Source organism: Haemaphysalis longicornis, unplaced genomic scaffold, assembly GCF_048455015.1.
Source record: "Haemaphysalis longicornis isolate Haplotype H1 unplaced genomic scaffold, Haemaphysalis longicornis Haplotype H1 scaffold_1, whole genome shotgun sequence".
In the NCBI taxonomy this organism is placed as follows: domain Eukaryota; kingdom Metazoa; phylum Arthropoda; class Arachnida; order Ixodida; family Ixodidae; genus Haemaphysalis; species Haemaphysalis longicornis.
Genome location: NW_027526203.1, coordinates 429,645,562 through 429,668,721, shown reverse-complemented (window position 1 = coordinate 429,668,721; position 23,160 = coordinate 429,645,562). Strand labels below are relative to the sequence as shown.

The 23,160-nt window shown below is 48.6% G+C and overlaps 1 protein-coding gene and 1 long non-coding RNA gene across 4 annotated transcripts in view; one reads left to right on the top strand and one right to left on the bottom strand.

Moving 5' to 3' along the window:
• The window catches only part of LOC144155705 (protein-L-histidine N-pros-methyltransferase), a 229,924-nt gene extending 225,053 nt beyond the window's left edge, over positions 1 to 4,871 (bottom strand). The window contains exons 1-3 of one of the 3 annotated variants that reach the window (XM_077687317.1): positions 4,771 to 4,871; positions 3,817 to 3,867; positions 1,056 to 1,168 (exon numbers count right to left, since the gene is read on the bottom strand). In XM_077687317.1, coding sequence (XP_077543443.1) covers positions 1,056 to 1,154 — 99 coding nt within the window. In that variant the 5' untranslated portion in view covers positions 1,155 to 1,168; positions 3,817 to 3,867; positions 4,771 to 4,871. Of the gene's footprint in view, positions 1 to 1,055; positions 1,226 to 3,816; positions 3,868 to 4,770 lie in introns of all 3 variants that reach the window. The other 2 variants (XM_077687316.1, XM_077687315.1) reach the window with 2 other exon arrangements.
• Positions 1 to 23,160, top strand: part of LOC144155706 (uncharacterized) — a 435,813-nt gene that overhangs the window by 211,454 nt on the left and 201,199 nt on the right. The gene's annotated exons all lie outside the window — the stretch shown is intronic.

Here is a 23,160-nt window from a genome sequence, read left to right as displayed (position 1 = left end):
TAATAATGACTAAGAAAATCTGACTGCACATTAGCTCTTTTGTGGACAAAAAAAAAATGCAGTGGTGATGGGTGGAGTCACTATGAAAACAGTCACATTGAAGGCTGCGACTTTTGACAATTAAGACGTAGGCATAACACAAGCAGATTGACTTCGGCTACTGCACTGCTACCACACAGACATTGCTGCAGCCATGATACGCGTGTTGGGTGATTACTGTACTTGCTACCTCAGAGAGGAGGCAAGACCACTCAGGAATGTTATCTCAACTGTTTCACAAAGACTACCTGGAAGTGTGAGCCCCTCAATTATGAGCTACAGTTAAGCCACACTCCTTTTGTGGACAAAGCTAGAAGACAATGAGCATCTACATAATATCAATGCCGTAGTTAACCCGGCCACATAACCCTCAATATTTTTGTTTAAAAGATGAGAAATTACAAGCACTGGACGGCACCTACCAGCCAGTTTAACTATGGAACTAATATGTTATGATCAGCAATACCGATACTACTCAACATGATAATGCAAAGTGGTGATGACATAAAGATGTAACTCAAAAGAGCCTTCTTGGATGTCTTTTCAATGATGTTTGCCTTACTGCATTTTATATATATGTTACTTATACTGCGCCAGCACTGGACATTGTGTAATGCTGCTTTTAGTTTTATAATATCTATTACAATTCCTGCCGTCTCCATAGTATGGCACCCAAATTAATATACTGTAGTGTACTGTACTACTATATAATGTTATATTGAATTCTAAAAGAAAACCAGACTGTACAGATGCGAAATGCTAGTATCGAATACTGCAGAAGAAATTATTGTGCTGTATCTGCCTTGTCCATACTGTTGCCTGTATCACCAGGATATCGAACCTTTGTCAAGCTGCAGTACTGCAGCTTTTTCTCGAACCTCCCCACGTACTTGTACATGAAATAAAATCTGAATCTGAAATGAAGCTCTTAGCGTGCTCACGCAATACAAACTTTCTTTCCACACGGTGTTTGCTTCTTTTAACACGAACTAGTACAGCAAGCCGTTCAAACATACCTGGCTTTTGTCCATACGCTCGAGATCTCTGTCGCGCAGGAGGCGGTCGTACAGGGTGCGAGCCAGGGGAGAGTGCAGCACTGGGCGTACGTGCGCCATGCTCGTGCCTGGTGCTGTAGCGCAAGAACAGGAAATCAGCATCACGCCAGACAGGAACAACTGCTGCATTTCTAGAAAAATAGTGAGGCAGGTTTGAGCAGACAATTTATTGGACACTGAGTTTGCCCTTCAATACTATTTATGCAAGACTGCATTCCACAACCCCAGGTAGAATTTCTGGATGTTGTCAAACACAGATGTCCATAAACGCTCGCCGGTACGACTAGCACCGCACAGGAACTCTGGTATCTCCGACTGTTGAGTTAGGTAATTTTCGTCACTGCAGCTACTCCGTTGCAGTGCGTGAAGTACACACACCACACAAAAGGCGATGCACAAAAATGGCTCAGCAACATGCATATGCAAAACGATACCAAATGCGCATTCAAATGATGATATCACAGGCCCAGAGTAGCAAGGTTTCAGTAAAGCAACCAGCTGGGTCATCATTTCGTTTCTAATTCCACCGCTCAGTACCGCGGGGAACGCAATCAACACGATCCTTAAGTGTAACCAGTGTGAGCCCTATTATGCTCACCCACTTGCTTGCGCATAGACGAACCATTTTTAAAGCACTGAAGGATAAATTCTTCAAATATGGGGAAATACATCACAGTTTTACACAATGCTGACACTAATCTTGCGTACAGGGAGGGTTTATAGCATCGATCTTTTTTGTTTGCAATCATTCGCTGACTCTTCCTTGCCGGCGTTTCTGAACTCAACATCAAATTTTCCTAACACTGTGCAGTAATGCTGCTCAGACATTTTACTGCGAGGCTGTGGGCTTCTCGCTGGTAGGGATTTTCCGGGTGATCCATGTGCAAGTGGGAAGTGAAAGCGAGCCGAAACCCAGAGAGCGAGGACAAAAACAAACCAAGGACAGAGCGAACTCGACACAGCCGCTCCTGTGTCACTCGTCAAAGACGCCTCTGTTGAGCCAAGGCGTAGCGGGCACCTGGAGATGAAGCTCGCCGTGGAACAAGAGGAGGAAGAGGATTTATTTCCGTGCCACGCAGGTCGGACGCTCGATGCTGGACTGCGCGAGCTGTGAGCTCAGCCTCTCCATCGCAACTAGCTGTCTTTCTCGTCGTCTTCGTGCTCCGGAGAAGCATGGCAATGATAATTTCCACACCTTCCCGCTGGTCTACCGATAGAAGACCACATGAACATTTGGAACTTGAAAGATGGTCGGTGCCGCCCTGCATGATTGTTTCCTTTGTTGCTAGAAAATTCAACATTCGCTGTTTTATGACTGGCCCACTTTGGGTGAAACACCCGGTATATCTGCATTTCGGAAACTCAGGCTCAAAGGCAGTACTGTTACTTTTTTTAACAGACACATTCAACGCAAAGGTACCCAGGTGGTCGAAATTAATCTACTGTCCTCTCCTACGGAGCCTCATAGCACAGGTGTAGCTTCGGCATGTAAAACTCCCGATAATTTTCGACGGACAGTTTCTAGCAGTACAGACATTCAATTTATATTTAGGCGGCGTTATTATAATAGACAAAAAAATATTACTATTTCAGCTACGTCGCCAAGTGTTCTCCACATTCTAGCTCAAAAAGAGTGCGCAATTAGAAACAATATTCTCCTTGTCTCCCACCGGTACATCTGTTGTTGTTTTAATTCTTGCTTCCCATATTTATTTATTTATTTATTTATTTTGCTTCTGGGTGCCTTGAAACTAAGCCCTCCTCCCATTCCCCCTTGCAAGTTCACGGAGCGCATCGACACAATTGAAGTTACCTTTAGTGCAATTAACTGTGCTGTATATATAGGACAAGTCAAGACCGCAGGCTTTAATAACAGGCCAAGCCGTTGCTAATTTCAAGCAAGCTCTTAAAAAAGAAAGTCTAAAAGAATTCGGGAGGAGGCGACAGATTCCATTGCCCGATCACCAGCATGCAATACCTGAAGGCTCGAAACTTGCCCGCCCTAATGACACGACCCTCAATCTATCATTGCCGAATTATTCGTGCCAGATCCTAGCGGACACCATTTCTCCCGCAGCCGCCAGCGAAGTACAGCTATCGATGAGCGAGTTAGCGGGAGCCGAGTATAAGCGCAAACAAAGGCGAACGAACGTTGGCGGCGGCGGCGACCCATCCTCGAAGGGCCACGCGCCGGTTGCAGCGCAGCCCGAAACGGCGCCAAACGCCGAGCGGCCGGCGGAGCACGGGCCGGCCTTCGTCTCTGCGGGCTTTCAATGGCCGCTCTTTATGTTAACGACGGCCGACTGCAATCTACTTTGGTGGCTCGATGCCTGCCACGGCACACAATCGCCTTTGTCTTGGGCCGACGTAAGCACATTGAGGAAGGAGGACGGCGGTCGTCTCGGCCGCCGGGCGGGCCACGGAATGCCCATTACAGGGGGCCTCCACTCCCAGGGTAATTGCCCGGAGGATAGGCGGCAGCGGCGCTATCAAATATTCAGCGCCTAAGTCCCGCTTGACCAGCCCTAATTGGCCGGGCTGAGGCGCCATCCATTACCGCCCGCCAGCCTCCCACGCGAGGATGCGGCCGCCCAAGCACGGACGCGCCAGCCACGCAAATCAAGCCCTGGCGTGCCGTCGTTATCATAAGCCCAGTGAAGACGTCCCCTCGCCGTCCGACGCGCAAAGGGAGCGCGTATGAGAAACGAACGAGCCCACTTACAGAGGCGCTGCGGAGAGCGATGCTATCGATCACAGGGCCCAGGGCGCTGCTCTGCAAGCAGATATTGATAACGCTACGAGGGAAATTCCGCAGGACAAAACCTGAAACTCCAATCGGATATCAAACAGCCCTTTCGGGTACATCACCGAAAGGTCCCAGCCAATAATTTCACATTGGAAGTACTACTAAATTATTATTCGTATTTAAAACGCACACCGTAGTATAATGGCTGGAACGAGCGGATCTAAATAACATTCGACTGAGAATTTTCTAGCTAATGCGTTTCCTTAAGTGAAATGGTTGGGTTACGTGAAGTTAAAAAATAAAACTTGCATACAAGCTGCCACAGGTCTTAAACTAAATTGAATCAAGAGAATGGACTAACAGGAATAGAAAAGTAAACCGTCCTTATTTTCATTATGAAAAAAAATTCGATGGCACAAAATCACAACAACACATAGCGCTGCTGAATTATCAATCTATCCTTTTGATTTTAGCGCCAACACCTACAAGGAAAGCGCCGAACGTCCAGTTTCGGTTTCACCTCCCGGCTAAGCCGAGCTCCGTTAAGCGCGGCTCACGCGATCGTCATAGCTATCAGCAACAAAACGTGAATTGCGCGATACATTTCAGTGCGCTGTTTTCGGTATACACACGTTTCTATCAAGACCTGTTGTGTGTTTCAAGCAAAGGCACAGCATGTGGCTCGAAATAATAACATGCGAAAGCCTGCAGTGTCTCAGAACGACTAAAATAAATGAAAACTTAGCCACTTTCACACGATCCGGCTCTGCCGGGAATGTAAACAAACCGAGCGGTGGTTAAACTCGGCCGTTGAAAGAAAGGTACAGTCGTTTACAAGAATTCTCTGCAAGCAAAAATGACCCGTGACATTCAAGCTGATCAGAATACAGGACGAGAACTGTGTAAGAGGGCAAAAACGTTTGAATCTACCTTGAAATGCTAGTTTTTCATCGGTACTCTTGCGCACGCTCCCGATGCACGCCGGCGGATGCGGGCACCGCAGCGCCGCAGCGCGGTGGTGGCGTTGGGCGGAACCTCTCAGACAAGAAAACTACCGCGTCGTCTGCTACGGCTGGCGCCAAAGCATAGCGGCGCACTGCAGGGCGGGCGGGCGTTGCGTAGCAGCGCCTTGCAAACAAACAAAAATTGATTGATTGATTGATTGATTGATTGATTGATTGATTGATTGATTGATTGATTGATTGATTGATTGATTGATTGATTGATTGATTGATTGATTGATTGATTGATTGATTCTGGGGTTTAATGCGACGAAGCTACAACTGGGATATGAGGAGCGCCGTAGTGTATGGCCCCGGATTAATTTTGTCCTCCTGGGGATCTTTAACGTGCGCCGAAATCTCGACACACGGGAGTTTTCGCTTTTCGCCTCCATAAGAAAAGCAGCCACCGCTGCCAGGATCGAACCTGCGTCCTTGGGCTCAGGGCACAACGCCTTAGCCACTGAGCCGCCGCGGCGGGTCCAAACAATCAAGTCATTCGCTAGGGTCAGCCACGCCTGGGTAGATACTTATTTAGGCTGAAGGATGGGTATGTTTCTTCCCAGTTTTTCAAAGCTATTTTTTTCTGCGTTTTGCACAGGCAGTTGTAACAGTGCTGAGTCAAAAAGAAAAAGAAAAAAGAAAAAGTAAACTTCGAGTATGAGATGTTGTCAGACAAAAAAAAAAGTTCTACTCGTCTTTTCCTAGCTGTGGCATATCTAAAATCAAAATAGTAGGAAAGAGATTTGAGATTTCCAACCTGGTTAAGCTTAGAAAAATTAAAAGATGCAAGAAGAGTTCAATTTTGATGTGGCGTTTCTACTGAACATATGAAAATTACAAATTACCATTGATGAAACAGCCTGCGTATTGAAAATTCAAGTGTTTCTTTATTTGTGCATTCTTTGCGGACAACCTATTGGCTATGCAACTCATTAGAACAAATCTGCCTCACTTCGAACTGTCACCTTCATCACCAGGACAGCGAATTAATTTAATTTAATTACATCTCTCCTTCTCTCAGCATATCTGCATTGTATAAACAGGATGATCTATTTTAATATGCCAATCCGCTTTTGAAATAAAGCTTTGGCAGTAAAACATATATTCATGTTCGCAGGTAGGCATCGGCTGGGTAGACATAATTGTGTGAGACATAACATAATTACCGGACAAATAATTCCAAAAATGTTTTGTTACCTATTGATTACTTATTTTAAAATACATGTCAGTAAATAAAATAGATTGGAAAAAATTATTACACAAAAGAAATCTCGTGTTTGGTTTTCGTTACAATAATCGGCCTTTCAAGTTCGCTCTAATGTGCATGGGTTACACGACGTGTAGGCATGGCGGGGACGCACGTTTTGATGTAAAACGCTAACACATTTATCTTTAGTGGGACATCTTTAGTGGGGACATCTTTAGTGGGGCTTGTCTCCAAGCCCGATCCAGATTACATTCAGTCGTTGTTTGGTGTTGTGCCGTGCGTCTTATTGCTGCGCCGTTTTCATTTAGGCTTTGAGATTTTTAAGGGTGAACGGTACTCCATGCACATTGAAGAAGCACGTTTATTTTTAACACTCGAATACGAGCTGCCGAGCGCAGGTCCAAACAACGAAAAGGACAAGGAGCTTTCTTATACCCCCAGAAACCTGCAGTGTCGGTTGTCTGTATGTTCCGAGTAGCACATGCATTGAAGAAAGGACGAAAAAAAAACAACCGCAGAGTTGGCAGCCCGCAACATGCATTCAGAAGCGCCAGCAGAGCGACCGTATTAGATAAAAAGAAGAAAAAAAATATATAGAGAGGGGGAGGGCGAGGTGGACAATGAGGAAATCGGGCGACAAAAACTTGCACGCATAGAAATGCAGCCACAGGAAACATGCGTGCCCTGGCGGGACGTCGCGCTGCAGCCGTGTCGAGGCCAGAATAATCCATATCCTGCCAAAAAGCACGGCACTTGCGCGATCACCCTGCATCATCCCAAATTCGCATCTCCGGCTCCTCTTGCTGTTCTTGCGATGCTCGCTCTTCCTCCTCCTTGCCGCTGGAAATATATTTTCTGCTTTACCAGCTAAACATCACGCTTTCTCCGTGGAGTAAAAACACACGAGAGTAAGGAAGAAGAGAGAAGCACCGCCCGTTCTCCTCGCCCCCCGATCCGTGCACGTAGGCGTCTCTCACTGTTCGAGGCGCTAGTGCCGTCCCTTTCGAGCCTGTTTGTTTCCAGGCAAAACAGGCCACGCGCTCAAATTCTCTAAAAGCGCGATGCGCAGCGAACCTCGGGCCGCACTGCCAATGGCGCCGAAGAAAAGAATGCGAGAGAAAAAGGGGCACCAGTGGGAAGGCCGTTGTTTCGTTATTTTGTTCTTCGCTCAACTCGCGTTACAACATTTTTGCAGAGTCGTTCAATCGATACATATCGATTTCTCGGCCCTTTCCTGTTGGCGCCTGCCCCTTCAGCGTCACTGCTGTCTCTGACTTCTTCCCCTTCGGACGCGGAGAAAACATGCGGACGTTCTGGGGCACATATGCGCGTACCCGTGCTCCGGGTACGCCCACGCCGGCCAGCACTGCCGGCGACACGATGCGCTTGCGCCTCGGCGGTAAGAGGAACAAGCGCTGTCCAACTAAGGACAGCAGAACGACAAAATGGGGTGTATATATATGCGTGAACAGGCACGTGTGTGTGTCCACTTCCGGAGTCAGCGTTGCGTATGCGTAGAATGAGTAAAACAGAGCATCACATCGCAAGGTCTACGCACGACTGTCTCAAATATGGTTCCAGGACGACTGCTCAGAACACTTCCCTAAACACGCAACGCCACGAGAGACGAAATAGAACGATCATTAATGAGACTGGCGATGTTAGCCGAGCAAAGGCGCCTATAGCCTTCTGCGCCAGATGTCCAGGAAACAGAAATTGAGATGAACATAACTTTAAAAGCGATGCCGCGTATGATGATGGTACTGCTGGTTATGGTTATGTGCACGAATGTATGAAGTCATTTGCGTGGTCTGGTAAAGGCCTCTGTGAAGGTAAAAGATGCTTCAAAATGTGGAACGCAGTTAGGAGACCTCGCCTTATACATTTACAAGTTATAAGTTATGCATTTACTCCTTAATTAAGCGCCAGTGATACAGAGGATGTGGCCTTGATTTTAAGCATGAACATCTGTTAAATTAAGGCATGTACTTTGCCTGTATTTCATGTATTTGAGGCACCTAAGTGCGCTGTCATGACCAAGCAGCAAGTGAAGATTTCTTTGCATCAGACAAAGAAATCACCTGAGCAATCACACCGTACACACTGCGCTTGCAGTGTCTGGTCTGCCTTGTCCTCGTCTCAGTTTGTGACTGGTTTTATGGTCTACCACCTCATCTAATTTTATAGGGCCATATTCACCAGGCTCTCCCCAATTTGACTCACTGTCTTCCCAAAATCTTTTTCCTGCGCCTCTCGCTGTTCCTATTTCTGCCTTTCTATCACTCTAAATTGTTACCGTCACGGTGGTACAGTGTCTATGGTGTTCTGCTATTCAGCACGACGTCTCCAGTGCGAATCCTGCCCGCTACTCCAACATTCCCATAAGGGTAGGATGTAAAAACTCTCTGGTGTAGGGACTTTCCTTTTCGTTTCTTCTTTGTATTTCATTGTTCCCTGGTGCACTCATCGCCAAATCGGCTGGAGTCCCCACGAGTGCTAACACGTTCTGAGAAAAAACTGCAGAGCACCTCTACTCTTGTGCAATCTAAGATGGGAGCGCGAAAGCGGTTATTCGATGCCTGCACTCCCTTGCAGCGCTTGTAGACATACGGCGAAATGCTTACGAGTAACGTTGCGCTGGTGAGGGAGGCAGTGTTAACAGTGCGGAGCTCGGCTGGAGGAGCGCGTCCGGACCAGCTCCGACGGCTCCGGGCTCTTGGCATCCCTCTGGCGGCGCGTGCTGAAATCGCGTGTCCTCTCTTGTATCTTCTCTCGGTTGATTGAAGGCAGAAGCCTTAAGAGGCCGGTTAGTTGGAACAAAGAAATAATTGGCGCGTACCCACTCTGCCGTATTGCTAAGTCGGATTGGGATCTCATTGTGGAAAAATATTAACAGTTAAAACTAAAGGAAAAAAAGAAGTATTCTACTGCAGTTTCGCCAGGACCGCCCTATGCTCACACGAGTTTTACTGAGCTTTAACAGCCGCCCCCCGTCACTGGGTACTTCGAAGCAGCTATGCAATGCTGCAAATGCCAGCGTAATGGACTTATTGCGAAGTTTTGTAGTGGGCCTTTGCGTTGCAAGGTATGTTCTGGACCCCGTAGCTACAAAGTTTGTCCTTCTAGAAGAGAACCGAAGTGTGCCAACTGCGGTGCCTCGCGCGCAGCGACTTTCTCAGGATGCCCCCGCAAGAGAGCTTAAACAGCTGCAAGAAAGCATGCTGTAGTACACGGGAAATCACTGCCTCCGCGGCGGCGCACAAAGCCGAACACCGATAACGTCAGAGGCAATGTCTCCTATGTACAGCGTCCTTACACATCACGAGGTTGATATGCTGACGTCACCACCGACTTGTCACGAGAGACGGCCCGGCCCTCACTCCGTTCAACAAATTTGGTATCTAGTTCAACTACCGGGACAACAGGCTTGGCCCTTTTTGCGGATCCATCACATCAGCGACCCTTGGATACACACATCCCGCAGTCCCAAGGCATATCTGCATGACTGGAAAGATTACCAGCTCAACAGTCTCATGAAGAAACAAGGACTTTTTACAGGTCCTCATTTCCGCGCTCCGTTCTATCATCCGTCTCCTTCCGCAAGTTATAGTTCCCTTTCTGAAACGCAAGAACTTCTATCACTGACACAGGCCCGTTCTTTCATTCGGGATCCGTGTCTAGGAAATGTTTAATACACATCAACTAACAGATCGTTTTCCGGCGATTTGTCGCTTGTTATCTGGGACACACCTACCTTTGCAGATACTATTGATCCCGTGGGACAATATAAGAAGCCAGACCAAGGACTTCATTGCCCTCCGGGAGTTCGTTATAGCGAAAAAAATATGCGGACACTATACTGTTGATGTGTATCTAGTTTACGTGCCGTAAATAGCACATAGCTCACTGAGCACACACATGTTCCAATAGCGATTCATTCTAATGTAATTTATATTATATAGTTTATTCTTTAAAAAGCGGCTATCTCTTTTCCTAATTATGAACTCTGCAGCAGCCGGCTTCTGTTTTGTTTGAGGCTAACCTCTCCAATACAAAAATGTTTCTCTCTCTCTCTCTCTCTCTCTCTCTCTCTCTCTCTCTCTCTCTCTCTCTCTCTCTCTCTCTCTCTCTCTCTCTCTCTCTCTCTCTCTCTCTCTCTCTCTCTCTCTCTCTCTCTCTCTCTCTCTCTCTCTCTCTCTCTCTCCCTCTCCCTCTCTCTCTCTCTCTCTCTCTCTCTCTCTCTCTCTCTCTCTCTCTCTCTCTCTCTCTCCTAGTGAGAAGATTGTGGGGGAATTGATGCTAACAGTTTTAACCACCAAAGAAAAAAATTGTAACATACTGATGGATGTAACAATAAATACTATATCGTACACGGAAAAGAATAGAGAGTTATAGCAGATCGGAAAAACAGTTCCGGTACGGTATGCGGTACCCGTTACCAGACCGTACCGGAAGGATCGTTTTAAGAGTTATAAGAGACCGTAACTACCGGACATGCTACCGTGACTGGAAGCGTGACTGGGAGCGACTTGGGTTGTACGTCGTTTGGCAATTCTTCGTGAGTATGAGGCGTTTCCTGTGCTGAAATATTAGTTTTAGTTCTCAAAAGCGCTAAAGGTAGTATTAAAAAATATATCCAACGCCCCTATGGAGATTCGAACTATGTAGAAACTGCGTGAACATGAAGCGGGCATTTTACCTCTACGCTATCTCAACAGATGGCGCCAGCAGGTCGAGCTGAGCTCTCAGTATACATACGCTGGCTGCTTCTAATTTTTCGTTGTATTTCATAGTCCCTCGTACTGATACCCCCTGTTCCTCACTCGGCGATTTGTAGACGGGCCCCATGTTGCTGTTAATACTAGTTATGTAGCCGGATCGCCTTTATTTAACCTAAAAGAAGCTATCGTACATGCGTCGCTCGACGACACAAGCCACGGCAGTTGGGTTGGGACCGTATTTCACTTGCTGCTTGAGCTCTTAGAATCGCGCGGATTTCACTTGCTGCAACCTCATTTTTCTTAAACGATCTCATTTTTATAATCCGTTCGACTAAGCGTGAGCCAAGCGTACGTCTACCAAACTCCTCCAAAGCGGCCGTCCGCTTTGGAACGACGGACACGGTGCGTCTCGGTACCGTCCGGCCAAGTCGCCCCGGTTTACGGTAGGGCTCTGCGCATGCGCGGTGGTGTCCAAACGGTAAGCGTTATCGCACCGGAACCGTTTTTCCGATCTGCTATAACTCTCTAATGTCTCACCATACACGATAAGTGACCGTAGTCGTCGTCCCCCGCGTCAACATGGATTGTACCAAAGCGGCCGCGACTGTGAAGAGTAAAGTCAATTGGGTTCGCGAGTTATTTGAACCTGGGTCACCAGGGCAGCAGCCAAATAGTCCAATCACAGCGCTAACCCTGCCCCCTGTCAGAATGGAACAAGCCTGACGCATGCGCCATGACGGGATGTGGCGGCACGGGAATGGGAAGGGTGCAGGCGGAGGAGAGCTCCGACTGTGCGAATGCTGCAGTGTGAAGTGCGGCCAGGCGGGATGCCGGAGTAATTCGCGTCAAAAGATGGACGCAAACACGATGTAGCACACTCTTAGGCAAAAGCGAGAAAATAGGGACCAAGTACGGCCGTTAGTCTTCGCGGGTCACGGTTCAAGTGGAGTAACTGGGGCAAATGGGTTACCGTGTGCACAAATGCGGACTAAGTGTTCGTCCCCGCCGATCTAAAAAGAGCAACGGGAAGCCGAAACGCAACATTTAGTCTCGCTGCTGTGTCGTTAATCCCCTGTAATGGCGTCGTCGTTGCCATTTCGCGCATATATTTGTGGACAGTTTTAGATTTCCAATACACAAGTCATTGGACTTTTCAGTCTGTCAGTGGGTCTTTTACATACTGCCACTGGAGAAAATATCAATGTTAATTATAGACAGACAGACAGACAGACAGACAGACAGACAGACAGACAGACAGACAGACAGACAGACAGACAGACAGACAGACAGACAGACAGGGAACTTTATTGGTGGTCCTGAGAGACTCCGATGCCCCCTTTTCAGGGGGGTGATGCACTCGCGGGCCGCTCTCACGTTGGAACGGGAATGCCAAGCTTTATCGCCGCATCGTGGGTTCTCTGGACAGCCCATAGCTGACGTGAAAACTAGGAGCGTCGTAGCGCAGAGCTGCACTCTTCTTCGGTGCAGCTATTCGGGCGTCTCTGTAACCAGGCGTATCCCCAGAGCATGTGTTCTAAATTACTTTTCTGTCCACATCGCGGGCAGTCCGGACTATAGCCGTTTGTATTGATGGAGTGAAATAAAGCCAAGTTTGGATACTATCTTATCTGTAGCATGCGCAGTGTGATAGCCTGTGGTGCGTTTAGTTTACCATGGGGAGGAGAGTAGATTCTCATGTCAGGGTAGTAGTGCTTAGTTACCTCAGTAAAGGTGTAAAGAATGTCTCGGAACTCGACAAACCTAGGTTCAACAAGACCTCGACTCGCATTCGCGTCCGCGCTGTGGGTTCGTGCGCGCGCTTGGTCGTGTCGGATGTCGTAGAGGTTGGTGAGGGAATCTTGCTGGGAGTCGAGATGTGCCGGGAACCACGTGATGGTGTGTGAATAGAGTACTCTACCGTGGAGGATTCCATATGCATCTACGCGATGGAGCCAGAGGCGGATTCCCTGACCACCGCCCTCGAATCAGTGAAGATTTGAGCTCTCTCTTCGTACAGGAGGATTAGCGCTTCCAACTTGTTCTTTTCGGATGCGTACCACTTGTGCATTGCAGCCACGTAGATGATGTGGCTCATGAGGAATGCGTGGAAGAGTCTGAGGAGGTTATATTCCTTCAGACCCCCCCCCCCCTTCCCCACCCTGTAATGAGAGATTCTAGTGTTCATGCCGATCATGCACTCCGTCTTGGTTGTGATTTCACGGAATGTGGTAATGTTAACTCCGCTAGATTCAACGAACATTCCCAATACCCTTAGGGTGTCTACCCTAGGAATGTTGGCACCACTCTTGGTGTGAAGCATGATGTTAACCTCGTCGAGGGGCTTCCACCCCTTGGGACTGGTACCTTTTCTGACCGGTCTATAGAGAAGTAGCTCAGACTCTTTCGTCGTGCACCTTAGTCCTGTGGCCTCGAGGAAAGTTTCGGTTCGGTCTACCGGTCTACCGCCGATTTACCGGTTTTCGGTCTACGGCCTTTTGGAGATTCGATTCCACCTCCCCTTCGCTGCCTCGGGTACACCAGATGGTGATGTCGTCTGCATATATAATATGATTAACTCTCTCTCTCTCTCTCTCTCTCTCTCTCTCTCTCTCTCTCTCTCTCTCTCTCTCTCTCTCTCTCTCTCTCTCTCTCTCTCTCTCTCTCTCTCTCTCTCACACACACACACACACGCACGCACACGCACGCACGCACGCACGCACATACACAGGCATGTTGGTATCCAAAAGTTAGGCGCAATTGTGTTTCTCTGCAGTCTTATTTGGAAAAATTATTCTATCGCATTCGTTCTCCTAGATAACGAACTACCCGCCGCGGTGGCTCAGTGGCTAAGGCGTTGCGCTGCTGAGCACGAGGTCGCGGGTTCGATTCCCGGCCGCGGCGGCCGCTTTTCTGATGGAGGCGAAAAGCAAAAACGCCCGTGTGTACGAGATTTCGGCGCACGTTAAAGATCCCCAGGTGGTCAAAATTAATCCGGAGCCCTCCACTACGGCGCGCCTCATCGCCTGCGTTGCGTCGGCGCGTTAAACCCTACAATCAATCAATAGATAACGAACTGCGAAGTTTAATTGCTGTTCGCATGATTACGCATTCAAGACAGTGAAAACCGGCGTAGAGCTCCTCCCCTTTGTTGTGTGCTTCGATAGCGGTTCCGAGTTCTGCAGATTGCGATAACGCCAGCCAAGACTGAGAGTGCCAGACATCACTTTTGCCTATGCCTACAACTATCTATCTATCTATCTATCTATCTATCTATCTATCTATCTATCTATCTATCTATCTATCTATCTATCTATCTATCTATCTATCTATCTATCTATCAATCTATCAATCTATCAATCAATCAATCAATCAATCAATCAATCATATCCCTATTTCTGGCTTGAGCGATAGGTGGCATATTTGCATTCCGTCAGGAGGGGCGGGAGATCGGTTGACCACCACCCGTGCGTGCTTAGCGTTTTTGCGCCCTTAAGGTACGTCCTCACTTGCGACAATAAGCGCGCTCAACGCCGCGCGCTCAGAATCGCGCGCCGCAAAACGCCCTTTCGCGGCAACTTTCCCTTGCCGCGCAAAGATGGGTCTTGGACCCATTTTCCGCTCGCTGCCGCGTTGAGCGAAACCCCAGGAACCAATCAGAATGCCCGCGGTCACGTGAGCAGCGAGGGGAATGACCCCGCCGGTGGGCCCGGCTGCCCGTGCCGTCGGAGCGCGCGGGCAAATCTGTCTCGTCGTCTGCGCCACATTCCTCCACCGTGGTCTGCGCCGGACACTTGTTGCTGCAAGCATGAACATCGTCCAGCGGTTCGTTGAGGCAGTGCGACAATTCCCGTTTCTGTTCAACAGAGTAAAGGCGAGAGCGGCTTCCTCCCGGGCGCGCGTCGCCAGAGAGGGCGAGAACCGGTTTCCTCCTCGCCGCCGCCGCTTTTGGGGCGCGCTTATCCCCGTGGTGTGGCCATGGAAAAGCGCTAGCGATTCTGAGCGCGCGGCGCTGAGCGCGCTTATTGTCGCAAGTGAGGACGTACCTTTACGCACTCACCGACACTGCCAGCGTATCGTCTTCATCCTCTTACTGAAGCAGAGCAATGCATCGAATGAGGCGGTGTATAAGGGACACGTGGGGTGGGAGACCGTTAGGACTAACGGGCTCTTGGAGAGTCGTGGGCTGGCTTTCCTAATGAACGCGCGGCCGTGTTTTATGGGTCGCGCCTGACCTCCCGGGATCCCATTGGCCACAGGCGTCGCCACACACCACCCTGTAGCCATCTATACATGTATTCTGCTTATCTCCCTCCTTCACTGATGGCTGATGCCTGTCTCGGTGGTATGGCAAGCCGTGTGTTCCCTGTGCCCATACCATTTATTGTCCCGATCCGCTTGAGAGGGGCGTGACCTTGTTGTTGACAAAGGGTGACAAAGCAAAGGGCGGGAATTGGCCCGTCGGACTGCGGGAATATCAAGTATCCCTTGTGGCAGCAGTGGTGTTAGTTTATGGCCCCTCTGCATGCAATGCGACATTACACATGGCTAAGAGACACATGTTAGCCTTCATTGCCGCATGAGGAATTTGGACGGCTCCCGAAGCACGAGGCTTGCAAGGCAGTTTACGGAAGTCCGTATATATTTTGTCTTAGCGAAGAGGGTAGAAATTGGGTCAAGAATCTAAAATGAAGAGCACGGGGAAACTCTCAGCTTAAAAAAATAATAAAACGTAGATAAATAGCATTTAACCACAGTTTTTGGAAGACAAGCCGAAACTGCGGTACCGTTTAAGCCTAATCGACATTTAACTCCCAGGAAGCCTAGATGTAATTTGAAATATCTGTTGACAAAGTTGGCGCTCAGTGCACTGGAATTAAATAACACGGCAAATTGCAGTAGTTACCTCAGATGGAGGTTAGAGCGCGCCCTAATCTCAGCGTTGAATATGTCAGGCCGCACCCGTGCTTCAGAGCTCTTTAAAGATCAACTGCCGTTGAAGAAATGGGGAGATGAGGTACCGAAATTTTAACGTGTGACCAAAACAGTAGTCCGAGTTATGGCAAATAAATAAATATTTCACAATCGCACAGTTACCGTGTTTAGCCTTGCGGCGTCCACCGCTCGTAATTATTGGAGCAACGCCACCTGCATAATCATGCCTAACGCGTGAGCGAAAAATGGCCAAACAGCCACTCTCCTGTTGCTCTCTCCTACCCTTTCCATCTCCGTAGCCTTCCTACGTGCTTTCATGTCCGCCAGCCAGCGCTGCTTCTCGGAAACTATGCAAAATAGTTGACAGTTTGTCTAGCGTTCCCCAAGCGGCGTTCCTATACGGCTTCTTGTTCGCACCATGCCTGTCTGTCTCGGTCTGTCGCTGATAAAACCACCTTTGTCACGGCGGACGATAAACCACTTGTGCTGCCGCAGGCCGATGCCGGCTTTGCGCGCTTGCCTACTTGGATCACGTGCCGCAAAATTTTCTGAGTGGGGCATCCCCCTCTGTGCCCTCCACATTTCGGCTTTGTTTTGTTTTGTCCACGCTGTTCGCACTCCGCACCGGTACGCAGTTTTAAAATTGAGAACTATACTGCAGAAGTGACCAGACAGCGTCGCTGGACCTGCTTATCCTTTTGTTTTCTATAATATCCTGAAATTTACAAGCACGTGATATTTTTTTAAAGTAATGGTAGAAGCGAGCGCTTGAACAAAAGGTGTACACGCAATTTTTTCTTCACTAAATCCACCAGGGGGAAAAATATCAGTAAAATAATGGCTGTATCGTCCGAAAATATAGTTCTTGTTTGCTATTTGTCTACCCGGCAAATAATATATTCTTACACTATTTAACTTCCGCCTTTCGAAAAATGTAGCAGGTATGAAGCGAGCGACACGTTGAACGAGATCCCCAGTGCGCCTCGAACTAGCGCCCCGTTGCGGCTGAGATGTGAGCGAAACGGCTCTTGAAACCCTACAGGCAAGCTGACATACACACGTCGTAGAAGTGGATGCAGCGTTCGCCACTCGCGAGCAGTGACGTTAAGCGGGACGTCCGCCGGCGCGCGCCACATAGCGGATGAGTTCCTGAACTAAGCGTCCCTAATGCTCCCATTGAAGAGCGGGCGACGCGTTAGGCAATGTTTATACAGGCGGCGTTGATTGGAGCGAGCGCTCTACTTCTCCGTGTCTCGCAGGGCCATTCACGCAAGTGTGGCAGGTGTGCCGTCACGCCACGCGACCCGCTGCGGAGAAGCTTGACAGCTGCGCTTGCTCTGAGCCTCGCCGCTGTGGTAACACGTCGAGGGCTTAACGATTGTTTCCCCGGCGCTTGGTCGCTCAGTTTTGCCATACGTAGATGGCGCGCCGAGTGGCCCATCTGTGCAGGCGCTTGAGAGCAGGCGACAGCTGAATTCAATGAGCCAGTAGATTTAGCTAGACGGCAGCGAAATCCCAAGCAAAGGCAAAGTTGGCTGCTGAAACACCGCCGCAAAGAGAGGCCTAATTTTCATAGAACACTGTGTGCATAGTCTTTGCCCCTTTCGCTCTTGATAACTAGGTTAAGAAGTGTTAACCCTGACCCATTTTTAGCTTGGAAAGAACTAGGGTTCTAACGCCTCCTTTGGATGTTTTTTACAGCAAAGCTGTATAGTTAATCGTGTCCGCCGACAGGAAACGCTTTTGGGCAAAGCCAACTTTCCCGCGAATGCTCTTCAGCTCTGAACCTAATGTAGATATCGGGGAAAATATACTGCGACTGTCCGCTACGCACCGTTCGCGGACACCTGTCCCTTTTGTACGGTCCCTGCGTCCGAAGCCGACACGAGCCACCTTCTATGGACCTGTCCTGCCCTTCAAACCTCTCGCCTGCAACACCTCCGCGACACAGGGCTCCATCCTGGGGGACCCCCTGATCTACAGCGGTGGATATGGGGCCCTCAGTACGGGTCTCTGCTGACGTTTCTGCGTGAAACCAATGTGATGTTGTATATATAACTGTGATGCCGTAAGGCAAACTCTCGCAAAAAAAGAGACTGTCCGCTAAAGTGACTCTGTAATTACACCAGCCGAATTTATTCCTTGCCCCCTAATTGCCTTATCCTATAACCCCACTAGGTTATCTGCTTCCCTCTGTACCTTATTTCGTCCTTGGTAGCCGCACTTACAGAAATCGTTCACGTGTTGTTTTTTATAGCACTCGCCTCACCTGCCCGACTCTACTGCTTATCCAACATATGAACGACAATACCCTCCGCAATAGTTCTATATTTTACCCTTGAGGCGATCCTTATTTCCCCAAGTATGGCAGGTAACATGTTTTTTCCTATGCTAATATGAGTGTTTTCTTTTGATGTGTTTCGTAAGATGCGAGGTTCCGGCCCCATCGACGGACAGGATTTTTTATGATAGCATGTGACGGCGATCTGGCAACAAGCCCTAAATTTGTTTCTTCTTACGTCAGGATGCATCATCATCATCGTCTATTATTGGCACTTCCTGTCTAACTTGCGCGGCAGAATGGGGAGTAAGGTACTAAAATCTGTTGGGAACTTTCTAATTACATATATTTTGGGGGCATGTTATTATCCAGCTATTGGACGCTCTTGTTCTTTACCGACCGAAAATGTCGCCCCCGGAATTGAGACGAAGATGGAATTGAAACCAAGCGGGTGACCAGCATCGCAATGATAGCTTCTATTTTACTCTGGAGGCTGGCATGCTATAACCGATATTCGCGTGGATGTTTTCGAGGTCTGCACGATTGAACTGGATGCAATCGACGCTCTGCTGTTGGTTGGTGGTGAAGACTGATTAGCTATCTCTGCAGCTTGTGTGCAACATGGACTACATAGCGAAGGAATATCACATAAAGACAAATGTCATGTCACGTGAAGTTAACAGATTTTTAATTGGTCGACTTCGGGAAAGTTGCTGCACCGGATGTTATATTGGTCGGAGCCATCTTCTGCTGCCCTTGAAATGCTTAAGGCTATCTAAACACTGAAATTGTGGTCTGTCTGTCTGTCTGTCTGTCTGTCTGTCTGTCTGTCTGTCTGTCCGTCCGTCCGTCCGTCCGTCCGTCCGTCCGTCCGTCCGTCCGTCCGTCCGTCCGTCCGTCTGTCCGTCCGTCTGTCTGTCTGTCTGTCTGTCTGTCTGTCTGTCTGTCTGTCTGTCTCGATTCACACCCCCGATGAAGCGATCTTGAACGAGACGTTTATATAGGCAAACATTAATAAACTACCAAATCTGGTTGCCATGTGTCAACATTGCTGACCAAAAACAAAAGATTAGACATATTTAATGCTTGCGCTGCTGAGCACGAGGTCGCGGGTTCAATTCCCGGCCGCGGCGGCCGCTTTTGTGATGGAGGCGAAAAGGAAAAACGCCCGTGTGTACGAGATTTCGGCGCACGTTAAAGATCCCCAGGTGGTGAAAAGTAATCCGGAGACCTCCACTACGGCGCGCCTCATCGCCTGCATTGCGTCGGCGCGTTAAACCTAGAATCAATCAATCAATCAATCAATCAATCAATCAATCAATCAATCAATCAATCAATCAATCAATCAATCAATCAATCAATCAATCAATCAATCAATCAATCAACATATTTTATGCAAAACATCAACACACAAGTTCTTATTAAACATAAATGGCTGCGTGACTTTTGCGATAGCAAATAAAAAAAAAATACGCGTTGAAAACAATATTTCGGACCAGAAATACAACAAGAGTACGCGATAAGTCTGGTTTATACGTGGCGGCGATCCAAGTTAAAAAGTAACGAAATGTTCCAATAGATTGCGCGCGAGCTGTAGAACGCGCGAAAATTGAACTGACTTTAACAAATTCATCCAAAGCCTATCGTGGGAGAAGCGAAATGGGAGGCGAAGAGCGTGGCGTGTGGGCAGTGGACAGAAGGCTGACATTTACGTGGCAGGGGGCGGCAGAAGGCTATCGTCTATCGACGACATTTTGCAGCGTGCAGATACGCGGCCAACTTGTAAAGCGAAAGCTTTTTTTCATGGGGTCTATGGCGTCCTGTCAAAAAACTAGTGCATCTCCCCATAGACCGGTTGTTCGACAGAAAAGCTCTGATAAGATCTTTGGCACACGGCGTGTGCATGAAACCGGACTTCTATTGTGTTAAAACGGTTACTTGAAAATCGCGAAAAGTAGCGGTTCTAGATAAGGCAATACACGGATCGGTCACGAAGGAGTAAAATAGTAAAACTTTATCTCATAAAATGCATTTAGATCGTCGTAGGTGCGTTTACTTAGTGCGCGAAAAATTGTCGCATGGTCTCGTTCTTTGTTCGCTATTTGGGTCTTTGAAGGTCGGACGCACTTTTAGCGAAGGTTTTGACGCACTTTTGTCACAGTTTTGAGGCTAGAAAGCTTTCGCGCTTCTCTCAACTTTCTTGAGGAAGGGTCAAGTAGTTATTCCATCATACCACATCTTCCAACGCGGCCAATTCTGCCTGTCGCTTGGACGCTTCGCGGGCGCTTGGCCTCGGAATCGATTGAATGCGATGGCGACATTGGCGATGAATATCTCAAAGCACGCCCGCGGCCCACTACGTTCTACATTCAGGTTACCCGTGAGCAATGATGAACCCCACCAAGCATTCTGAGTTCATTTTTGCGTTTTAATGCTGCCGAGAGTCCTTGATGTGAACGAGCTCCGAGGCGACTCGTACAGATGGCACAGCGACTTTTGCTCGAGGCCTGGGATACCAACCGTGTGCAATTACTGGTCACTGCGACGGTCCTCTCGCGGAAGCAAAGGCGGCATAAAACTTTTTAGTCGAGGAAAATACCATTGAATCCACCAGTAAAGAGTGCAACTAAGGTGTGCAGTTGTAAAACTCCTTTTCAGGACCAGATGTCATTTTCGCGAAAGACAGATTGATTGATTGTAGGGTTTAACGCGCCGACGCAACGCAGGCGATGAGGCGCGCCGTAGTGGAGGGCTCCGGATTAATTTTGACCACCTGGGGTTCTTTATCGTGCGCCGAAATCTCGTACACACGGGCGTTTTTGCTTTTCGCCTCCATCAGAAAAGCGGCCGCCGCGGCCGGGAATCGAACCCGCGACCTCGTTCTCAGCAGCGCAACGCCTTAGTTTCGCGAAAGACAACAATCTTCATGAACAGTGTAGGCGTTACAGATATCGATATTAAAAAAAACTCTCTTTATCTTCGGAACAATGGTTCCTACTTTAAATTGTACTACTAAAAGGATGTTACTAGTTTGAACTACCGGCATGCTTTGGTATTGTATAGGAATCTGCTTACAAAAATCTGCTAACCCCCAGATCTTTAGCTAGCTAAAAATCATCTGTTTGAGCGGCGTGAAATGCAATGATCTATTGTTTTCTCTCGAATACTTTAAAACACCGTATGAACAAAGACCGACCCTGGGTTTTCGTCCTGGGCTGAAGCTAAACGAGACCAACAGATCTACGATTTTTCGCTACTAACCTGAAGTGCAAAGCAAGGAATGGAGCGCCCTGAGTTAGTGTGAGCTTCTCTAGTTCGGCTGAACTGCACAAGCGGGGGTGCACATGGGTTCACCGTGTGGTGTTTGCCACCTATTCTATAGAATATGTTGTTGCTTTGACTGCGCCCGACTAGCCAACAGCAATGACGGGAGAAAAGTATATTCTAATATCTTCTCTTCCTCGCCATCCATACGTATATGACGGCTTATGTGCCAGCGTCGATAGGCCCACTTTTTGAGCATTTTTCTGTCCTTGTTTTGGTAAAGAAGGCCGGGTTTCAAAGGTTACGTGTAGCGCTAACTTTTTTTTTTTTTCAGTCAGAGTTTACGCTTTTTATTTTCTCAGTCGCTTTCTGATCCCCAATGTGATCGCTAGGACCAGCAGTCAGTGAATGGGCGCGGGCCCATCTTCTTGCTTTTCATCGGATGCAAGCTCCGAATTTTCCGCCCATCTCCCATAGCTCGAGATGCGGCGCTGAAGTTGGTTGGCAGAATGCCCGGCCTTTTATGGCCGCCCATATTTAACAGGACGGGCCAGGACGATGCATTAGATGTAACTCCTCTTCTTCCTCCCATTTCGCCCCGTGCTGATTCTAGAACCCAGGCTAGCAACGCTGGATGCCATAGATGAAAGCACTAAAAGTAAGGGAAGACGGGAGGAAGGGGGGGGGGGGGAGGGGGGAGAGACGCCGAGGTGGGGGAGACTTTGTTTACAGCTCCGGAGTATCCAGTTGCGAAGCTACAGAGGAAAGCACTTTAAGTGCAGTCCGATGAGGGTATCCCATTGCGGCCGCCCGTCTCCTCGCGCGGAGGCGTGCATCTTCTTTCTCGCTGCTCTTATGACTGCTCCCCCGCACCGCTGCAGGCGTTTTTGACCGGCTGCCCCGTCTCCCGGGTGCATCTTTCCCTCAAGTCCATGAGCCGCCGTGTTGAATTTTTATTCCTCCTGTTGGCCTCCTGCGCACGCATCAATTTAAAGTCGCCTTTGATGCTCCGGCATCCGAGCCACAGCCCTGCGCTGCTTAGTGGTGCTATGCGGAGCGGCGCCCTGGAGGCCTATATTCCCTTCGCTGCCGCCTCGTGGCCGAATTGATCAGCGTTTGGGCTTTTAGTGCGCTGTTCCCGCGCTTTTTCAACGTGTAGTTCTCGCAGCGTGTTCAAAAGTTCGTCAGATAGCGCATTTGCTGGCTGACGGCGCCTGGGAGTGACGATTCGGAACTGAGCAAATTCTGCCGATGCTGCTGTGCAGAATATACAAAAATCGGCCGGGTGTAGAAGAGAACAGCAGAAGAGACGGAGACTGGGCGAGAGGGGTTGAGGCATAAGATAAAGGGCACTGCGCCATGCGTGGTTCCCCTACGGCTCTATCTACAATAGTGTCAAGAAGCAGTTTTAGTCCTGGTGACAAGGCAATGCAATGCTCCAAGAAGCGTCAGCATTTACCCTATATGCAATTAGGCGATGGCGCGAATCCACAAGAAATGGGAACTGGCTATTTTAGACAAAACCAAAATAGCTAAATGAATGGCTCCGCTCACGCCGATTGCATGTCGTGGCGAAAACGCACCTCGCTGCGTCATGTAATCTAAGGATAGGGAAGTGAATGAGTGTAAGTCTTATTTGTGTCTCCGTTGTGCAATGTAAACCATCCGTACGGTGCCCGCTGATACGGTAGCCAGGTGTGGGTGATGGCTGGTATGAGGGCCATACCGACACGAATCCTCCGTAACGCCGCCTCTTCGTGGTAGGGGGCTGAGTTCCCGGGAGGTTTGACCCACACGCTGAAATAAGTGCGTCTGGAGAACTGGCGGCCATTTCCGATGAAAAATTGCAAAATTAGGTCCGACAAAAATAAAGGCAGATGATAGAGCGTATGACGTTCACGTGTAGCCGCG